A 20,506-nucleotide genomic window follows, 5' to 3' on the forward strand; every position below is an offset into this window, starting at 1 on the left:
ATGTTTATAGTTTAACACGTTGAGTGCCATACGACTCCATATGGGTACGTGAGAGTAGCCAAGTTTTTGAACCTCACGTCCCCATATGGGGTCGTACGTTCGTTCTAAATCAAGAACTGTGCGAACCCATTTGGGTGCGCAGTAAGTATGTGTTTCGAAGATGTATAAAGTCTCTTCCTGCCATCTGCTGGTCGTCTATTTAAAGTACGTGCATAGTCCACCTTCCATTTCTCAATTCCTGTTTTGGCGCGACCCCATATGGGTACGTCAAGAGTGCTTTGTGGGGTGACAAAGTCATTGTCTATCTCACGCACGGGTTGTTTATGTAAGTGTGCAGTGCTGTGAGTTTCCTTTTCTTTTTTAAGTCGTTATGAGTAAATCGAGCAGTAAAAAACTTAGTGCAGACTGTCTGGACGATATATCGAACAAGTCGGACAATGATGATGTAGACGAAGTATTTAGTTACAGTGATTTTGAACCCAGTATACAGCAAATATCGATCTCACACGTTCAACCACATTCATGAATTACAGTCTTCAGCACACACTTCCCCACTGTACTCCAGGTTTCCAAGCCAGCTGTTGCAACAATTATGACCATCTTCTACGATGTAGTCACTGGTTTCCCATGTGCACAACCAGCGCTGCCAGCTTCTCTTACTCAAATTGAAAGTTATACAAAAAAAAAAGTATACTTATTCAATATTCCGTAACTACTAATTCTTCTTATAATATTATTCTGTTACATCCTAATTTACCAAATTCACATGATTTTCACTACTTTATATAACTATATTCTATACGAAAATTTCCTAACCTAAAATCGGAAGATCGTCATTTACAAACATTTCCTGACCTTAAATCGGAGATCGTACATTTTAACGGCTCCAGTATGAACAAGATAACATATCTATCATAATCAACAGCATATAACGCGTCCCCGCGAAGGAAAATGTAAGTATGACCGAGCGTCGGGACAGTAACTACTGTATAAGTACGACCCCATATGGGGGCGCGTGTACGTGTACAGTTCGTAATGACCAATACGACCCCATATGGGGTCGCAATATTTTACCTAATATACATAATAAGTTAACCTAATATATCATAAATACATCCTCATATCAGCGATCATTTGCTTGGTTAAGCCTGTGAACGTTTTGGCACCAGGGAGTAACTCGATGTTATTAGCTCACAGCACTAGACGGCAAGCCTATGAAAATCGGTCTGGCACTCAACGTGTTAATGCGGTGTGTGCCTGGATGCAAGTCCAATTATAGGGATAGTGCACAAGCTTCAGTGTTCAGATTTCCATAAAGACCCAGTATTAAGGCAAAATCGGGTTAAGTGCATTCATAGAGAAAATTTGTACCAAATGATAGGCCTAATAGTGTTGTGAGATACCAAATTTATATTAGGGAAGATTTTATATCCATAGAAGGTGGTGATCCAATTCTAGTGCCATGCAACCTTCCGAAGTTAAAAATATTGATGCCTATCTTAGCACTTTCCCCTATCAGCAGCATAGCTTACTACAACAAAAAGTCAGTCAGTCCTGGAAAGATCTGGAAAATCGTGACCAAGGGTTATGATTGAGAGACGAAAATAATTTTAAGTATTGGTGCAAGAATGATTTAATGAATAATTTTCAGTGTTTTATAATGGAGGTGTGTAAACTAAACAAAACCCCATTTCTGATGAGTGAAAATGAGGATTACATTCTTTTTAATAAATCACAAGAGGATGATGTGCCATGAATTTTGTTGAGCTTTAAGGTGACTAGTGAGTTTGCATTCCTGAACCCTGAAGATGGTTTTCCATGATTTCCCATTTTTATACCAGGCACATGCTAGTGCTGTACCGTAAGGTCACGGCCGCTTCCTTCCCACTTCTAGCTCTTTCCTATCTCATTGTGGGCTTAATAAGACCTATCTGTGTAAGTGCAACATAAAGCAACTTCTATAAAATAAAATAAAATTTTAAAAAATTGACTAGTGCTTTAGATATTCAAGTGTTTCGTACAAATATCACTGTACCTACTCAACAATTCAGGTGGATTTTGGAGATTTGAAATATATTTCTTTGCATGTTTTACGTAACGGGCTATGGTTAATGGTGATGTATAGCATTTCATGCAAGGTTAGTGATGTTATTTGTTGACGTCTATTTATCTTATTTGCTGACCACAGTTTCTTATGTGAAATATTTTCATACTGTATGTCTATTTCAACCTGACATTGATAAAATAATTCTCTCTTCGCTGTTTTCCCACTGAAATTACAATTAGACTTACAATAGAATTACGTGATAATGCTATGTTTGGTGTATAAATATTCATATTTTAAGTTTTTGAGTTGCATTTCATGACGTTCGACTTGTGTTTTTTTTAAGAGACTCAGAATAAACATGCATAATTTTCCCCTCAACCTCTCATGTCGCCCACCGATATCTACCATGTTTTTTCTGGGTTACGGTCTGAAATAATTGTAGTTGGTCTTGATTTTCATAAAACTTATATTTAGTTTCAGAGCACGAATTTTGTCATTATTCACTCCACCCAATACTGTATACTTCCTAGTGTTTTCTTACTCCAGTTGCCAATGTACTGATACGGAGCAAACTGAAGACAAGGTTTTCCTTTGCAATCTCTAATTTACTGTGTAACTATCATTCCAGTACTGACCCAAAACTGTTCTCAGTGTGTTAATGCTATAATAAATTTTTCTCAGTTTCTGTCGATTGTTAATGAGGTGTGATCTGATTAAACATAATTATGTTGATGATATTTTAAGGTATGTTACTTACCCACATTAAGTGGAGTGAATAATGACAAAATAATGTCCAGAAATATTTTTAAATTTTTTTTTTTTTTTTTAAAACAATATAATTGGTCCAGCTATAATTTTCCAGCTAACTCATTCCTGTTGTCAGTGTTACACCTCAGTGTGTCAATTTGGGCTCATCATTTGGTAACTAACACACCTAGCAAGACTCATAGGTAGTGCATACTATAGAGGCCACTTGTGTAGGCTACTTAAAGCCACAGAGACTTTTCTCTTTTTCAAAAAAAATTATGCTTGCTAGGCCATCATATGTTACAGAAATCGATTCCTATAGAGAAGCTGAAATATTTGTCGCAAATGAGTAAATTTATAATATCAATATAATTGAACTTGATAAATTTTCCAGCTAACTCATTCCATTTGACAGCATTTCGCCCCAGTGTGCCAGTTTGGACTCATTAATTAGTACCTAGCATACCTAATGTACATTGTTGACAAAATATTTTAATACTGGAAACCCGAACTACTCAACTGTATTTTAAAAACCAAGGCAATGTTCGAAAGTGCATGTATTGTAAACATACAGTAGGACCTACTATTATTTTCTGAAATCTTCTGTTTATTTATTTTTCCCATCGTTTGCTAGCCACTATGTCATGTCATCATTTCATTAGCAGAACGTCAGAATAACATAAATGATATTTCTTTAAATTGTTTTTGTAAGTTAACTAATTTTTTAAAATTGTTTCTGTTACAAGGTATTCCATTTAGAATTTCCAAATACTTCATAGATAATAATTTCGACTGTTCAAGACAGGCTTTTGTACTAGTAATATCGCTAATCTTGATGGATCACAGTAAATGATGATGATGTTGTTGTTGTTGTTGTTGTTTGAGCGATCAGTCCTTGGACTGGTTTGAAGCAGCCCTCCATGCCACCGTATCCTTTGCTAATCATTTCATTTCTGTGTAACTACTATATCTTACATCTGCTCTAATTCTTCTTCTTCTTATTCTTCTACAGCTTTTCCCACACCTGTGGGGTCATGGGTGCAAAATGTGTCGCACATGTGGAATTGGCCCTGTTTTACGACCGGATGCCCTTCCTGATGCCAACCTTATACGGAAGGATGTAATCACTATTGCGTGTTTCTGTGGTGGTTGGTAATGTAGTGTGTTGTCTCAATATGAAGAGGGAAGTGTTGGAACAAACACAAACCCCCAGTCCCCGAGCCAGAAGAATTAATCAAACACGATTAAAATCCCCGACCCGGCCGGGAATTGAACCCGGGACCCTCTGAACCGAAGGCCTCAAAGCCGACCTTTCAGCCAATGAGTTGGACCCTACATCTGCTCTAATTTGCTCATCATATTCATACCTTGGTTTACCCCTGTAACTTTCTTTGTTGATAATAAATAAAATCATGAATAAAAATATATATTAAAAAATTACTCAAAAACTTAATAAAATTAATAAGCATAATTAACCGAAATGTCCGTAGTATGGGCGCCAGAGTTCACCAGAATGGATCCCTCGAATTTAGATAAGAGCATGATAAACTGTATATCCCAGGGCGTGTACATAATGCTGCGTACTGGTACATCTGCTGCAGGCCTTACCTAACCTCCTGAAAACGACTAATTAGGTAGGAACTGCACCTAGGTTCATCAATAACACTGATTCTAAAATAGCTAACTATATTCTTAACAAATTCCGTGCATGAGCACCTCATCAACATACAACATTATACATATAATACACACATAAAATATTGCTGGAAGACTCCATATTTACAACAACAACAATAATAATGAAAATCGTGGGAAAACGAAAGCGAGAACTAAGCTACCATTTGTAGATGGTCCGATGAACAATGTACATGTATGAAGATAAATACCCTTCACTGTCTCTATATCAATTCGACTTACCGATTCTCATAATCGGCAGTTATCACATCACACAGATACTGTACCTTGTACTACTGTGTTCACATATTTTAACACTTGTTGTAAAGATATATACACACGTCTGTCGATCCTCAACATAAATTATGGAAAGTCTGAGATAGCTTTCACCAACATATAATGCTAGGCCGCCACAAGTGCTACAATACTTAATGCGCAAGCACTCTCCACAATCAGCCACTTTCCACGAACATAACAAGACTACGCTCCACGAACGTTTGAAGTCCAGTCCGTTGCAGCCGTGTCACTCCAGTACCGTGTATCAGCACCACTTCCTTCCCGTACAGTGCGTCAGTTGTAGTTGTAGTTGTACAGTGCTACTTGTTGTAGTTATCTTCTTTCTCGTTCCATTACAATCACCTCTACAATCACCCTTACAATGTCCCTTTACAATGTTTCTGGTTGCCGCCGTATGATCAACCTTTATAGACATCAACATCCCCCTCCTCTCAGATGATACGCCTGGATTGGTGCTTGCCAGCCAATCATGGGTGGTCCTCTTCTCAAGCCCAAGCCCTGAACTACTTCTTCCTCCCAAGACAATAACAAACTCTGGGGTATATTCCATGAATCACCAAACTTTCCTAATACAACAACAAGCTCATCTCATCAGGCTGGGATATATACATGACTCATGAATTTCCCGACACAAGTACATCACAACAAACACTGGGGTAGCCATATGACTCATTCAAATTAACAGAGTTATTAAAGCAATGTTTTCCCACTCGTGAAAACAAATTACTCATACCTACATATGTGGATATCTTCCAGCTTACCAATATAACTGGCAAAATATACAAATGAAATACTGATGATAATAATAATAATAATAATAATAATAATAATAATAATAATAATAAAAATCGAATACTGACAATAATATCTCTAACTTCTACATATAATTCTGGGGTGTGATATATGTACTATCACACCCCTACCATTCTTACTGTTTGCACTTCCCTCATAAACCAACTGAACAAGTCCTGGGTGTCTTGAGATGTGTCTTATCATTCTCTCTCTTCTTCTTGTGAAATTTAGGCAAATTGATCTCCTCTTATCAATTCAATTCATTATCTCTTCATTTGTGATTCGATGTAACCATTTCATCTTCAGCATTCTTCTGTAACACCACATTTCAAAAGCTTCTATTCTTTTTCTTTCTAAACTAGTTATCGTCCATCTTTCACTTCCAGACATTGCCACGCTGCAGATAAGTCTTCAAAAACATTTTTCTAATTCATATATCAGTGTTTGAATTGAGCAAATTTATTTTCTTAAGAAAGGTCTTCCATGCTTGTACTAGTCTGCATTTTATGTCCTTCTCACTTCTGCCATTGTTAGTTTACTATCCAAGTAATAATATTTGACTACTTCCTTTCATATTTTATTTCCTAATCTAATATTATTCCTGCTTCACCTGACTTCGTTCGACTGCACTCCTGTAGGCCTACTTTTATTTTGCGCTTATTTATTTTCTTCTTGAACTCCTTCCCCAAGACTCTGTCCATGCCTTTGCCTATCACATGTCCAGCAAGTCCATGCAAGTAAAAATATGTTCAGACATGATAATACAGCTTTTGGGCTTTTGCTGTTGGAATTTCACAGGGAGCCATCTGGTGACGAACGAGAGTACCACTTACAGTAGTCCAACGGTAAAGTATCCTCTAATTCAAACCATCATTATTAGAGAAATATTCCTCATGAACAGCCGAGATTTTGTTCTGAAGACTCGGAGCAAAGTTCTCCGCGAAACTTAAAGAATTTCACCTTGTTTTCTTGATTTGGCCATGTTATTATGTCTATTATTACGGGTCATGAAAGATTCAATCTAAAAATATATTTCTTTCAGGCCACATCATTTCTGAAGTACAACAATCAGCAGTGGTTTATGGAGGAAATATTGAAAGTTCTTGCCAACTTGAAGATAATCCAGAACAGGTTCTTCAGTTTAAAGAAGGTAACTTTTCACTACTCTGCAGGTGTAGTTGTACATTTCTTTGTTCTAGTGAAACCTGCATTAATCTTCAGTGAATGCTTAGCTGAAGGTCTTTATGTAAATGTAGACCATTTAAATAGTGTTCACTCTTCTTCTTCATCATCATCATCATCATCATTGTGAACTGACTCCAGTTTGCCCATTCAAGTGCTCTACTTTTGTTTTCTTTCTGTAGCCACTCAAACCCCTGTGTTTCAAGGCTGTCAAATGGCATGTAAATTTTTGCATATTATGCACTGCACTATTGAAGTAATGGATGCTCTGGTATGATCTAGAAGCACTGAAATTTATTCTTCTTTGAGAGCTGATTAGTCATGTTCGTGATCACTGTCACTGTTCTGTCTAAAGTACCATATTTCTTCAAATCCAAGATGACCTTGACTGCAAGACAACTCCTACTTTTTCCTCCAAACAAATTTTGGTGAATTACCACGTACAGCAGAAGTCTGTTATAGCGAGAAATCATAACGTCGAAAAATTTACTCGCTATAGCAGATTGTCGTTATATCCGATTTTGTATAAAAGTCGGAAAACCCCCATGCATATAAAAATCGGTATGAAACAGCAATCAGTTTGTTCAAAACTTGCGTTTCCGCAGACGATATCCACACTACGGCTTACTTGTTTGTTATTTTTCGAAATCTGATACTACATGAAAGTGTCTGTTTAATCCTCTTGGAGCCAAGAGCCGATCGGGTCGGCCGCTCCCCATCAGCTGGAAGAGGCCAGAGCTCCGCCTCCGCTCTACTACTGTAAAGTGCCAGGCCGTTTTCAGTGGAAGTACATGTATTTTAAAATTCGCGTATATCTACCGGTGTGTAGCAAATACCAGCATGAAATTTTCTACATATCGACTACGTAGAATAAGAAACTGTTTTGGAGTGATATAAAGAGTCAAAGATGTTTTATTGTTGATTTATAGTTGTCGATAACATTTATTTTTAGGAAGAGAAAAATATTCTCGCACTTTCTCTCTCAATATCTACTTTGAAAAATAATTTACGATACAAAAGAATATACGTAATTATGTATAATGTATTTCTAAATACAGTTCTATAGAATGACTAGTTTGAACGAGAAAAATAAAAATGTAAAAAATAAAAATTCAAACATGTCACTAGTAAAAACAAGACAATTTTACTCACCGATGAAATTCGCGTGTATGTATCGATGTTTGCCAAATACTGACAACAAATTTTCTACGTGCGGACAACACAGTATTAAAATAATTCTGAATTATTAAATAAGTAAAAAATAGTAGTTGATATTATAGTTTTTATGTTTTCAGAAAAAATAGTTTCTCGTTTTCGGTTGTATTATATATTAGAAAAATAATTTTACATTACAACAGAATTTACGAAATTAAGAAATGTATGGCACTAAAGCCGTGATTTGCTTTGACCTACTAAGCGACCGCTGCTCAGTTCGGTACCTGCAGTTTATGAGGTGAATCATGGTCAGTGAGACGGATCCTCTCAGTAAGTATTCTTGGTTTTCCAGACCGGGGTCACCCTCTCACCCTCAGATATCTCCTCAATTGCAATCAGTTAGGGCCACTTAGATTGAGTGAACCTTGAACTAACCCTCAGGACCAGGCGTAAATTCTTGACCTGGGCGGGAATCGAACCCATGACCTCCGGGTGAGAGGCAGGCACGCTACACTTGGCCCGCGGAGACCGGCATTTAGGTGATGATAGAGGACTATATGTGACTGTAAGGTTTAGCAGAAAGTAAGTGAAAAGTAAATTGAAGTATGATATGGGCAGAGAATCAGACGGTAGGGCATGTTTAGGTCCAAGAACTTCCTTGAAGGAACAGGAGGTTGAGGAATGTTGTCGGGTTCATTGGGACAAATTTCCACAAAATGTTCTCCAGAGACATCATCATCATATTCGTTATCACTAGTTTCATCTACCACCATATTCAGAGTAGCTTTAGTGCTGTTAGACACAATTAAACGTCTCTCCTTTAGCTGCGGTGATTCCGCGGACATGTCCGGTATAATTTCGTCGCTACTCTCTGAACTAAATTCCCTATCGCTATCCGATAAATCATCCGCGTTAACTTCGCACTGTTCCAGATACTGCATTAATTTATTGTCATCAACACCTGTTGAAAAAATATCACGTGAACAACATGCCATTTTCCTGTCACAAATCCACTCACTGCAAGGAGCAATCTCTTACTGACCGGTTAGCGGTATTTGTACACACAGGAAACGACTCTTGTGAAAGGTATAACACCCTTTTAGAACTGCCAAAGCAAGGCCAGGCACACAATAACGTGTAGCCCCTTTACTATGGGTTGTAACAAAAGTATGCACGTCACTATAGGTTGCTTCAAAATTATGTATATCACAGAATTTTAAGCCGGCTGATATAATTGGCTCTGGCAACTTCCGACTGGATTGCTAAAGGCCAACCAGATCGGCTCTGGCAACGTAAAGGGCGGGTGCTCGCACTACCGCCTGGCACCAAGAGAGTTAATGACATTCTGAAAAAAATATAGTGCCGTATTTCTCCGAATCCAAGATGAACCTCACTTTTTCCTTCAAAAAATTTTAATCAGGCTCAAAAAGTACTTTGTAAAATCATATGAATGCCTTTGTTGTACAGTAGGCCTTCGTATTTTTAGACTATTTTTAGACGCCGAACATTGACTTTCGTCATGCCGTATTTTTTTTGCGGCTGCACAATTATTCTTTATTTCCTCGGGTTTAAGGACCATTAACTTAAAATTGGCATCTTAATACCGAAGAGAACCCATTGAAAATTTGCCGGCTTTACCTATTCCATGTATCTCTACATTACGACGATCCATCAGGAAACTATTCTTGCTGTCTATAAAACTGTTACTTTTACTCAGCATCAGATATAACCGGCTACCGCTACACGCATGTCTCGCTTGCCGGGTTCGGCCAAATTCATCGGCTAGCGATGTATATGTCTAATCGCGGACGTTGAAAGCCATTCCGCCCTTGCGTTTTTCATGCATATACCTCACTATTTCATCTTCGACTTCTTTAAAGCGTCCTTGTTGCAGACCACTGAATGCATTTTTTGTACAGTACGAATTTTTTTAGCTCTTTGTCTTCACGCGAACGCCATATATTGGCTTTAGTTAGGCCTATGCCGTATTTTCTTGCGGCTGCACAATTATTCTACATTTCCGAGTATTTAATAACCATTTACTTAAAATTGGCATCATAACATCGACTAAAACCCGTTGAAAATTTGCCGCCAATACCTTTTCCACGTATCTTTACAATACGACTACCCATCACGAAAATATTCCTACTGTCTATAAGACTTAATTTTACTAAGCATCAAGTACAATAGACGCGTTATAACTCTGCCACTGAGTAGCCATGGCCTTTCTAAGAATTCGAAGGCTCGCATGTTTTGATGTCATTCTGCAGATTTGAGAAATGTTTCTGTAGAGGTTAATAGAACGCCATACTCTCTTCACTATTTCCTGAGATCCAGTGACGTTACACACACTGTACAACGGGTTGTCGCAGCTAGCGATGTAGGCTATAGTAAAGAGGCGGTCGTTTGTCAACGAGTTTTCTGAGCGTGTGAAAAGAAGTGGCGTGGTTACCACGGTAGTTGCCAGTGGTATCCATTAATTTACTGTTAGGCCGCGAATGCAAGACAACCCTTGAGTTTTCGCATAAGATTCTGAGGAAAAAAAGTCTTGGATACGGAGAAATATGGTATCAGTCCAGAGGTTTCTGTGTCAAACACTTCAGTTCTCTTCTTCAAACAGCGTCACGTAACCTAACCGTATATGTATCATGAAAACATATTTCAAACGCATGTAGAAAAATAACCTTCTCGCGAAAAATTTACATTTAAATAGCCTTTCCGAAATTTAACTAGACGCGAGAAGATATGAAATATCCTCTGAAATCAGTGATATACTCTGCCATATCTTGAGGTGTATCAGATTCTTACTTAATTTCCGTATATAACATTAAAATTAAGATATCGTTTAATTCAGTATTTTTAGCGAGTTAACAACTGCTATCGGCCACGTTATTTGCGCATTTATTACGAAATATGTTATCCTCTTTCATTTCGAATTTTCTTTAGAGAACAGCAGTCGACGGGTATTACTAATCAACTCCAACATCGCCTTTGAACGTCGACCAGAGAGCTCGCAAACGCACAAAGTGAGAAAACTACCATACGGTACCGAAGAAGATCGATCGCATTTTGTTGCAAACGTTTGTTTTCTTATTCAAACAGCGTCACCTATCCTAACTTAACCGTACTATACGTATGATGAAAACACACTTCAATCGCCAGTAGAGAAATGATAACATTCTCGCTATACATTTTCATATTAGCCTTTCCGAATTTTTTTTTTTTTGCTAGGGGCTTTACGTCGCACCGACACAGATAGGTCTTATGGCGACGATGGGATAGGAAAGGCCTAGGAGTTGGAAGGAAGCAGCCGTGGCCTTAATTAAGGTACAGCCCCAGCATTTGCCTGGTGTGAAAATGGGAAACCACGGAAAACCATCTTCAGGGCTGCCGATAGTGGGATTCGAACCTACTATCTCCCGGATGCAAGCTCACAGCCGCGCGCCTCTACGCGCACGGCCAACTCGCCCGGTTTTCCGAAATTTAACCACATACGAGAAAATATAAAGTAACCTCCGAAATCAAAATTAAGCACTCTGCCATATCTCGAGGTGTATCCCATTCTTAATTGCAGTATTTAGCCTCAAAATTAAGAGTGGTCGTTTAGTCCACCTTAATTTTTAACGCGTTAACAACCGTTTAGTACGCATTTATTACGAAAATATGTTTCTCTTTCATTTCGAATTTTCTTTGCGGAACAGCAGTCGACGGGTATTACTAATCAACTCCGACATCGCCTGCGAATGTCGACGAGAGAACTCACTCGTGCACATAGCGAGGGAACGATGCCAAAGGTAATCAATCACATGCAATATCATCGCTGGGCTGCATAAATATTGGTAAGGGAAAAAAATCGCACGCGCTTAATCACTCGTAATTACGGATGCGTCAGTGATAGGGCTCTCGCTGTAACCGAAGGACGATATACAGTTTAATACAGGAATTTTGAAGGGACTGAAAAAATCGACGCTATATTGGAGTTCTCGTTATATGCTGTACTCGCTATAGCGGACTTCTACTGTATGTAAGAATGACTGACAGTAAATACAATAAACAATTTTTCTGTTTTCCTTACTTATTACAAATGTCTGCAGATCTCTGCTCAGTCAATAGTTTTTTTTTTTTAATGTTTGCTGGTCTAATATTGATCCAATATCTTTTAAATTTAGACTTAATTCTGAATACCATAGCATGCATTAAAACCTTCATTTTTAGAAATTGTTTTTTAAATCCCCAATGATGTACATTTGCCATAAGAAAGTCTACAGTGATTGAATGACATGTCAAAATAAATAGGATGCCCTGTACATTTTGGTTTGTTTTAAATAAATAAAACCTTTCTTTTATCAAATGTGCCAGTGTTCAGTCTCAGAATCTTGAGCCCAAAAAGCAAACTTCTGACCAACCAGCTGATCTGCATGATTTTATACTATTATTGATATTTAGTTCAATATTTCTAATTAACTACTTGCAGTCATTATGTTACTTCTCTTGCTTGTGTCATTTTATTACATCACAATTTGTGAAAATTACTCTAAATAGAGAAAATTTAATCTGTGTTAATATTTCTAACTAGTTCTTTGTGTCTATATTGATACAGAAAGAAGATGATGGTATGGTATTGACTGATGAAGAACAGAAGCTGGTTAGCGACACGAAGATGGATCAGTTGGTGCATCAGTACTCAGAACACAAACACATGCTGCACACTGTGGAACCTTTGCTGGTACATTTTCTTCTATTATTGTAATGCCCGCCCATTAAGAACAAACTTTATGATGGCAGAACAGTTTTATTGTGAAGATATTTGTTACAATGAATTGTCCTGTTGTATTCATTCTAATAAGGCAATCATACAGCCATAAAAACAAGATTGTATTATTATTATTATTATTATTATTATTATTATTATTATTATTATTATTATTATTATTATTGTTAGGATTAATGATAAATATCATTCATGTTACGTATATTATTGTTGTTTTAGCTTCCTATCACTATGTCATTGGAATCGTTTTGGCTTGATCTTTGTAGTCTGTTGGATGGATACTGCATGACAACATTTTTCTGTGCTTTCTATTACATCATTGTCTGTTCAGTGTCTGTTTTAACTGCTAATTGTGTGCAAAATATTGTAAACTAGCTGATGTACCCGTGCTTCACTACAGAATTCTCAGAAAGACTGTCTCTGTGGTTTTCCCGACTGAAGTCAACATAGGTCATTACAATGATGTCAGTAGGAATGTCGCGATTAAAAGCAATGTTATTATATAAAATATTTGATCAAATGAAAAACCGCACATTTTCACACTTTTAACTATCACAACAAACAATGGTCAGTGTAATGTTATTGTTGATCAATTTTATGAGCTTTCTGTATTTAGTTTTCTTCCGACTCTGTGTGATATTAGGGCATCTTATGTAAAGTGAGGCCTCCTTTCTCTCATGACTCCCTCTTTTTTTACTATTCAAGCAATCATTCCTTCATGATTTTTCTCATTTTTATAATCATCTTCACAATTTCTCTTGTCGATATGGACCGATGGCCATGCGTTTTTACACCTTAAGACAATCATGACGAAATCCGTCGCCAGTTAACACGATTGAACAATATTTCCATGTTAGCAATGCTCGGTGTTTATATGGACTAAGCAACAAAAGTATAAATTCATCTAGATTCATGAATTCTCTTGTTATAGTTGTCCCCCTATGAGTTGGGGTGGTAAAATAACACCCACAGTATCCTCTGCTTGTTGTGAGAGGCGACTAAATGTGGCCCCACAGGCTTTGAACTTGGGAGGGTGGGTTGGGAAACACGGGGCTCTTAGCTTAGTCCTGGCATTGCTTCCATTTACTTGTGTCAGGCTCCTCACTTTCATCTGTCCTATCTGACTTCCCATTGTCAACTCTTGTCCTTTTCTGACTCCGACAGTAGTATGTATGGAGGCCTGTAGAGTCTTTCATTTTCACGCCGTTTGTGGCCCTGGACAGGAAAGATGGACAGTGGCGGATAATACCTAACAAAGTCGTGCAAAGAGTTAGAACCCGTTACAGATACTATGCGTAAGAGGAGACTGGGATTCTTTGGACATATCATGAGGATGCAGGATTCGAGACTTCTGAAACAACTAGTACAACACAATCTTGTCTCAAAAAATACCACAACAGGATGTAAATGAATCAGAGAAGTAAGAGAGGATCTGAAGGAAATAGGCCTTACAATGGGAGACACCACAAATAAGATAAAATTGAATACAAAACTTAAAAATACAAACCTCCGCTTTACCCTTACACGAAACAAACCAACAACACGCATATTTTCAACTGAGGAAAGGGCACAGAGATTGGAGCGTCTGAAGAAGTACTGGGAGGACCGCAAAGCCTGAACAATCCCTTCGAAGAGACCTGAACGACGGACTGACTAAAGTGATCCTATGCGATCATAAAAGAAGCATAAGAAGAAGAAGAAGACTAACATAAATAATTATTAAGGGGATGAAGAGCTCACAAAATTTGGCTGTTATGCAAAGAGAATGATTACAGTACATGCCAACAATAGTTTGTTGATCAAGTCATCAAAATTATATTCGCATTCACTAGTGTATATAAATGTACTCATTATTTTGGACCCTGATTCAAATAACCAGAACAGGGGGAAAATTGAAAAAAAACTGGAAATAAAACAAGTTATTAAAATATATGAACTTAAATTATGATAACATTTGAACTGACCTTCACCCAGACACTTTCTGAAATTGACTTCACCAGGTTGCTTAAAATTGAAATGGACATGAGGTTAACATGTTATAAGAAAGTATAAAAGGAAGTCTCTATGAACAGTAATTGTTAAAATCCTAAGAAACCATATTAAAACTTGCATCCCTGCCATTACATTAATAAAAATGTAGCAGAACACACGTTGAACTACTCATTTCATGTTTTATGAACTAGCTGCATTGTATATATATAAAACACACATGAAATCAATTAAGTAATTAATCCCCAATTTTTCATAGATACAGTCATTTGGGGTAATTTCGGACACTTTTAGTGTTTTTTTTTGTTTATGCTCCTTATTAATGAATTTAATTTATATTATTTTAATTTCTACGTCTAGATACATATCCAAGAGATAAAATAAACACCGGAAGAAACACAAAAACACACATCGTCGTGTTTAAAAAAATATTAAAATGTGTCCGAAGTTACCCCATATGTTGGGGTAAATTCGGACAGGCATTGTTTTTAAGTTACCGTCCACGACTACCTCATGTATGGGGTTATTTCGGACAGTTATTTGCGAAAAAATATATGTACATGAAATAGCAGAATTATTCCTTATTTACATAACAAAACAAACAAAACTTTGCCCAAAATACAATATAGTTTACTTTCTATTCAATTTAGTCATTCGTGTGGATTATTTACACAACGTCTGTATCAAAGGTGAATATTCCCCTTTTCTCTTTTGGTGCCGGTAGAATTTTGGCAATCTGGTCCTTCAGAACTGTGTCCTTATCCTCGACACTCGGAAACACAAACATTTTCTTGCTTCCCCTGTGTGACCGTAGGAATTTTACGACGACGTCTTGAGCTCCTATGTTGACCGTCACACCAACATATTGCCTAGTTTGTTTCTTGCTCCCAGACTCGTAATCGTAGTTCACTACGACGAAACTTTCTAGTCCAAGTGTGGAACTGCATGATTGGTCATCTGATAACTGTGGAACTTCTTCCTGATTTTCTACAGCAGTTTCACTGTCACGAAAGCGACCACCCACGATAGATTTTTCCCAGAGGAACATTCAGTTTACGACAGCGAGATGATGCGGTAGAACCAGAGCCGTAACGAGCTTGAGATAGTACTGTCTCGAAAGTGGATGACCAAGACAATTCCTTTGCATTTGAATCTGAGTTTCTGGATACCTTCTAAGGACTCTGGGGGTCAAGAGGAATTAATCCAGTGCTGCGGAAGCCACTTCTGATATTATCTCCTTTTCGCGCCTCTATCTTATCTAGCATCTCCTTCAGAAGAGATGAGAAATCATCTCTAGAAATAGGCCCACGTGTACACTTCTTCCAGTTCGTCAGCACATCCTTCCAGGCTTTCTTAAGTGGCCCAAAAAAGCACAAGTCTAAAGGTTGTAGAATATGTGTGCTATTTGGTGGGAGAAGGATAAAAGAAATGTTTTTTTCACATTCTTGAACAACTGAGAGAGACACATGGCTCGATAAATTGTCCCCAATCATGACTTTTGGTCTATCCAACTGTTTCAAATACGGCAGTCCAACCATTAAGAACCAGTCTTCAAAAATCGATAGATTGAACCATCCACTTTTGTTTCTGTTGCATCGGGTGCCAGGAGGGCCACCTTGTTGTCAGGTATCCCACAGATGCTCAGACTTGTACAAAACGTACGGGGGCAGTATTTTCCATCCCCACTTGCACACATCATGACAGAAATACTTGTCTTGGAGAAGTCCATTACTCTCTCCGCTTGCGTAATCCCTCTCCTAACAATCACGTGTTTCTTCCCAGGGTCATCTCTTAAGTTGGTTTCGTCATAGTTTATGACATTTTACGGTGGAATGTTTTCCAGAGTGGGTTGCACGTTAATGAAAAATTTGCGCACTGACTCTGAGCTAACCTCAGCACGAGCTCTCTTAATGTTCTCTGAGAGGTGAACAGAGAGAATGCTGGAGTGCTTCTTTAAGAAAGACTTTGTCCATTCAACACCTAGAAGATTCTGGGTAAATCTCCTCTCCTTTCTTCCAATCCTGTCAAGGTACCCCTTTACAATATATCGAATATCACTTGAAGTGAGAGGATATCCCCGGTGTGCTGCTCAGATGATCCCGTGTACAAGCATTTCCTCCTCTTCAGTGTCCAGGACAGGTGGTGCTCCGATTGCTTTGGGGTTGGTGCAGTTCACCTTATTCTCCAGGGTCTATCGCGGTACCTGAAAATACTCCGCGGCTTTGTGGTAAGACATTTTTCCAGCCTTAATGGCATTTACTGCCGCATCGAGTTTACTTTTCTCGTAGTTGCAATACAACTGTCCTCCTAATCTTCTCTTGTACACACGCAGCATAGTTCGAAATTACCCCAGTCTTGTATAGATTCACAGAAAAATGTGTGTAGAACGAAGTGGTTAAAGATAAACTTTGTAGAAGCTTCCCAGATACTTTCAAACACAACAGAACAAATGGTAGACAATAGTGAACAGCAGCTGGACTCTTTTAATACCTGTGTACACTAAGAAGTTCCTGTACCAATTGTCAAGGCTATAATGAAGCCGACAACAACAACCATTATTAACGTGACAATTTCGTAAGTAACGCAGGATATACGCGCTAAAATTGGCACGGGAATTCGTCTTGTATTTTTAAAATTTCAGCACGGGAATTCTATCTTGGAAAATTCAGAGTGACCAACCGTGAAACGAAAAAGTACCATTTCGTCCGAAATTACCTCCTGCGTCCGAAATAACCCCAAATGACTGTACATGTTACATTCATTACATGCAATAACAAAAGCTGGAAAGAGTACTTTCTTCAAGAGAAAATTCATAACCAGGTTATAATATTGGAAGAGGAAATTCGTAATTGAATTCAAAATTACTTGCACAAGAATGTTTACTACTGAAGGAACTTAGTGATTAACCCTGAATTCAGAGTTTACACATTCCCTTTCAATGGAATTAATAGAGGTTCATCAACTCAGTAATTAATAATAGTAATGTAATCAAAAAATGAGAAAGCCTCAGCCCTTCAGCTTACCACGGACAAATGAAAAGTATGGTTAATGATTTTGTAGGATATGTGCCACCAAGGTAATGAATCCTATTTGTTAAATGACAAAATGCAGATGTGGGATAGGCTCTTCCTTCATTAAAATGAAGTAAACACACTGTTCCTTTTCAATGCAGTTCTAGTCTTGTTTTACAGATATTAAACTTAATTTTTCTTTAAATTCCTGGAAGTTCTTGAAGGAAACAGTACTGACATGATCTTGATAGGTCTCTAAACTTTGATCAAGAGCCTTGGCCAAACTTTCATTGTCTACTCGACAACACCTATCATCTGGAGCTTCTTGGTGGGCAGATGTGGTATCAGATAAGTACTCTGGGCAGTTTGGAAACTGAGAAGGAACAGCTCCTAAAATGTTTAGACCAAATTAGAATGCATTCACCTAGATATAAATGCACTCATCTATTCATTCATGGCACCACTTACTTCACAGGACTATGTCATGTCTTAGATATATCTGGTTGATTTTAATATAAAAGGAATAGCACACTAGGAGACAGAGAAAATCATTGAGTGAATGTAATTTACAATAATTATATAGAACCTAACACAATTGCAATAAACACAATAACATTGCTGTCTAGCCTGAATTAAAAATATTAACCCACACTAAGAGCAGTGGCGGCTCGTGAAAAAATCGTCCTACATGCTACAAAAAAAACAAGCTAAATACGCTGTTTTAAATCTGCATATTGCCATGATGAACAACGCATACTTCAAACTTGGTAACAACAACAACAATAATAATAATAAAACTTTTCTCACAATTTTTAACTCAGAACAAACAAAAATAGCATTAATTTGGAAGCAGATGAATACTTCAACAACATACTGTCTACGAGATAAATAATTCATTCGAGAAATATTGTTTTTACTAACCTAATGGCACAGTATGAAGTCCATATGGTGATCTTTTTTGCTGCAAAACTTGTCAGTCACATTTTGGGTGAAGTTCATTATTTCCGAGATAAGCTTTTTCTCGATTGATAGCATCGCTAATGCATTCAACCGTTTCTGACACATACTATTTCGAAGGAACTTTTTAATCCTTTTAAGACTCAAAAAGCATCTTTCCGGTTCTGAAGTGGTCATTGGAATAGTAATCAAAATCCTGAATAATTCTGTAATTTGGGCGAAGATACCTTGAAGTTTGTTCTTCAGGATTAGTTGAAGCAAGGGAACTGCACCGTCGGTTTCTCTGAAATCAGTTCCTTCATACAGAACGCTAAGCTCAGTCATTAGTCTATTCTTGTTTGGGAGTCTGTATACGTCACACATGGCGTTAACTCCTTTTACAGGGAACTGATTGAACAGCCAGACTGTCAGTGGACTGTTTCTTTGAAAACAAAATGTATGAATTATGTATTGACACATTCAAGAAATGCTAAAACAGTTTTATGTACCACTTTTGTGACCTTTCCTTTCCACGGCATAAGGTTCTGCCATTTGGTCCCCTACAAGAATTGTATACGAAAATGCATTTATGTTTCTCAATTTCCTTTCCCCTAATTGTTTTGCAGATTATTTCATTGCTATGAAATGTTGAAATGAAGGAGACATCCCTCTTATCTATCCATTTCAACACCATTACTCCGTTGATTTATGCAGCAATGTCTTCTCCTTCTTTAGTTTTTTTATGTCTGACTGAATCTGGAACAGTTTTATATTCATTTTGAGGGTGCCAGCAACATTTATGCCCTTTACTTTAAGAAAAATAGAAAGTGATGCAGAATTGCTGTCTAGCCTGAATTAAAAATATGCACTGACACGCGGCCTGACAGTCTGGCATTCAGACTGGATTTAGTAAAATCAAACTGCCTGTAATTCTGGATGCCCCTCAGGAAATCTTCCACCAGCATGGCTAGTGGAAAGACGTTTTATTGAGAAAATTCCACCAACTGGATAAAAAGCAAGGTCCCAAAGGTAATGTGCTGTATGTAAGGCACAAAAGAACAAATGGAAGGATACTGTATACTGCTGTCTGAACTGTGAAGTTGGGCTATGTCTTGAGTTTTATTTCAAAGAAGTTAACACAAAAATGATCCTGTGAATTTGAAAGGAATGCCCTTTTAGTACCTGCGAATATATGTAGATTGAGTATTATCAGTTGCTTTCTTTGTAAATATACGTGAAACAAATACCAAAAGTGGAACTTATCCAAATTACAGTGAAACTCTATTAAGAAGTTTTTCAAGGGACCACAAAAAAAAAAAACTTCTTAAGCAGGAAACTTCTTAAAAGGGGTAATGTCCGAAAACTTATTCTGTCCTTTGACATACATGTGAAACACACAGCCAACAGATTTCCTTGTTTGTGAACAATATCGAAATAGGCTGATAAATAAGAGCTGCTAAAAGAAAGCCACAATATACTGTAAATATTAGATTATCATGACATGTATTTTTAGAGATAAAGTAAAATACTGTAATTGAACATACTGTATTATAAAAATTCTTGGTAGGAGAAGGGAACATATTATATAAAACCTTGCACAAGGGATAAAAAATACTAAGAACATTAAAATGGTAGATGGTAACCGTAGTCTACATTATGTAAATTCCATACTGTATTAGACATTAAATACATTTCCAAACACAAAAGTCAAGGCTCCTACTTGGAAAAGAAATTGTCCAGGGTTGACTGTTTTAGGTTTTTACTGCTTTCTTGAACTATAAACCTCTCCATTTCCCACATTGCCTTCCACGTGTTGTGAGGCACACTGACTGAACCTTCTATAAACCGCCTCAGTTTTTCAAGGCAGATGCTTGCCTCACTGCAAGATGGTCTTGGGGGATTCTC

General features: G+C 37.5%; 1 protein-coding gene across 2 annotated transcripts in view; it reads left to right on the forward strand.

Annotated features, from left to right (window-relative positions):
• The window catches only part of LOC136857625 (guanine nucleotide exchange protein SMCR8), a 103,449-nt gene that overhangs the window by 13,042 nt on the left and 69,901 nt on the right, over positions 1 to 20,506 (forward strand). For both annotated transcript variants that reach the window (XM_067136418.2, XM_067136419.2), the window contains exons 4-5: positions 6,600 to 6,707; positions 12,495 to 12,620. In XM_067136418.2, coding sequence (XP_066992519.2) covers positions 6,600 to 6,707; positions 12,495 to 12,620 — 234 coding nt within the window. The remainder of the gene's footprint in view (positions 1 to 6,599; positions 6,708 to 12,494; positions 12,621 to 20,506) is intronic.

This window comes from Anabrus simplex, chromosome 1 (genome assembly GCF_040414725.1).
Source record: "Anabrus simplex isolate iqAnaSimp1 chromosome 1, ASM4041472v1, whole genome shotgun sequence".
Taxonomy (NCBI): domain Eukaryota; kingdom Metazoa; phylum Arthropoda; class Insecta; order Orthoptera; family Tettigoniidae; genus Anabrus; species Anabrus simplex.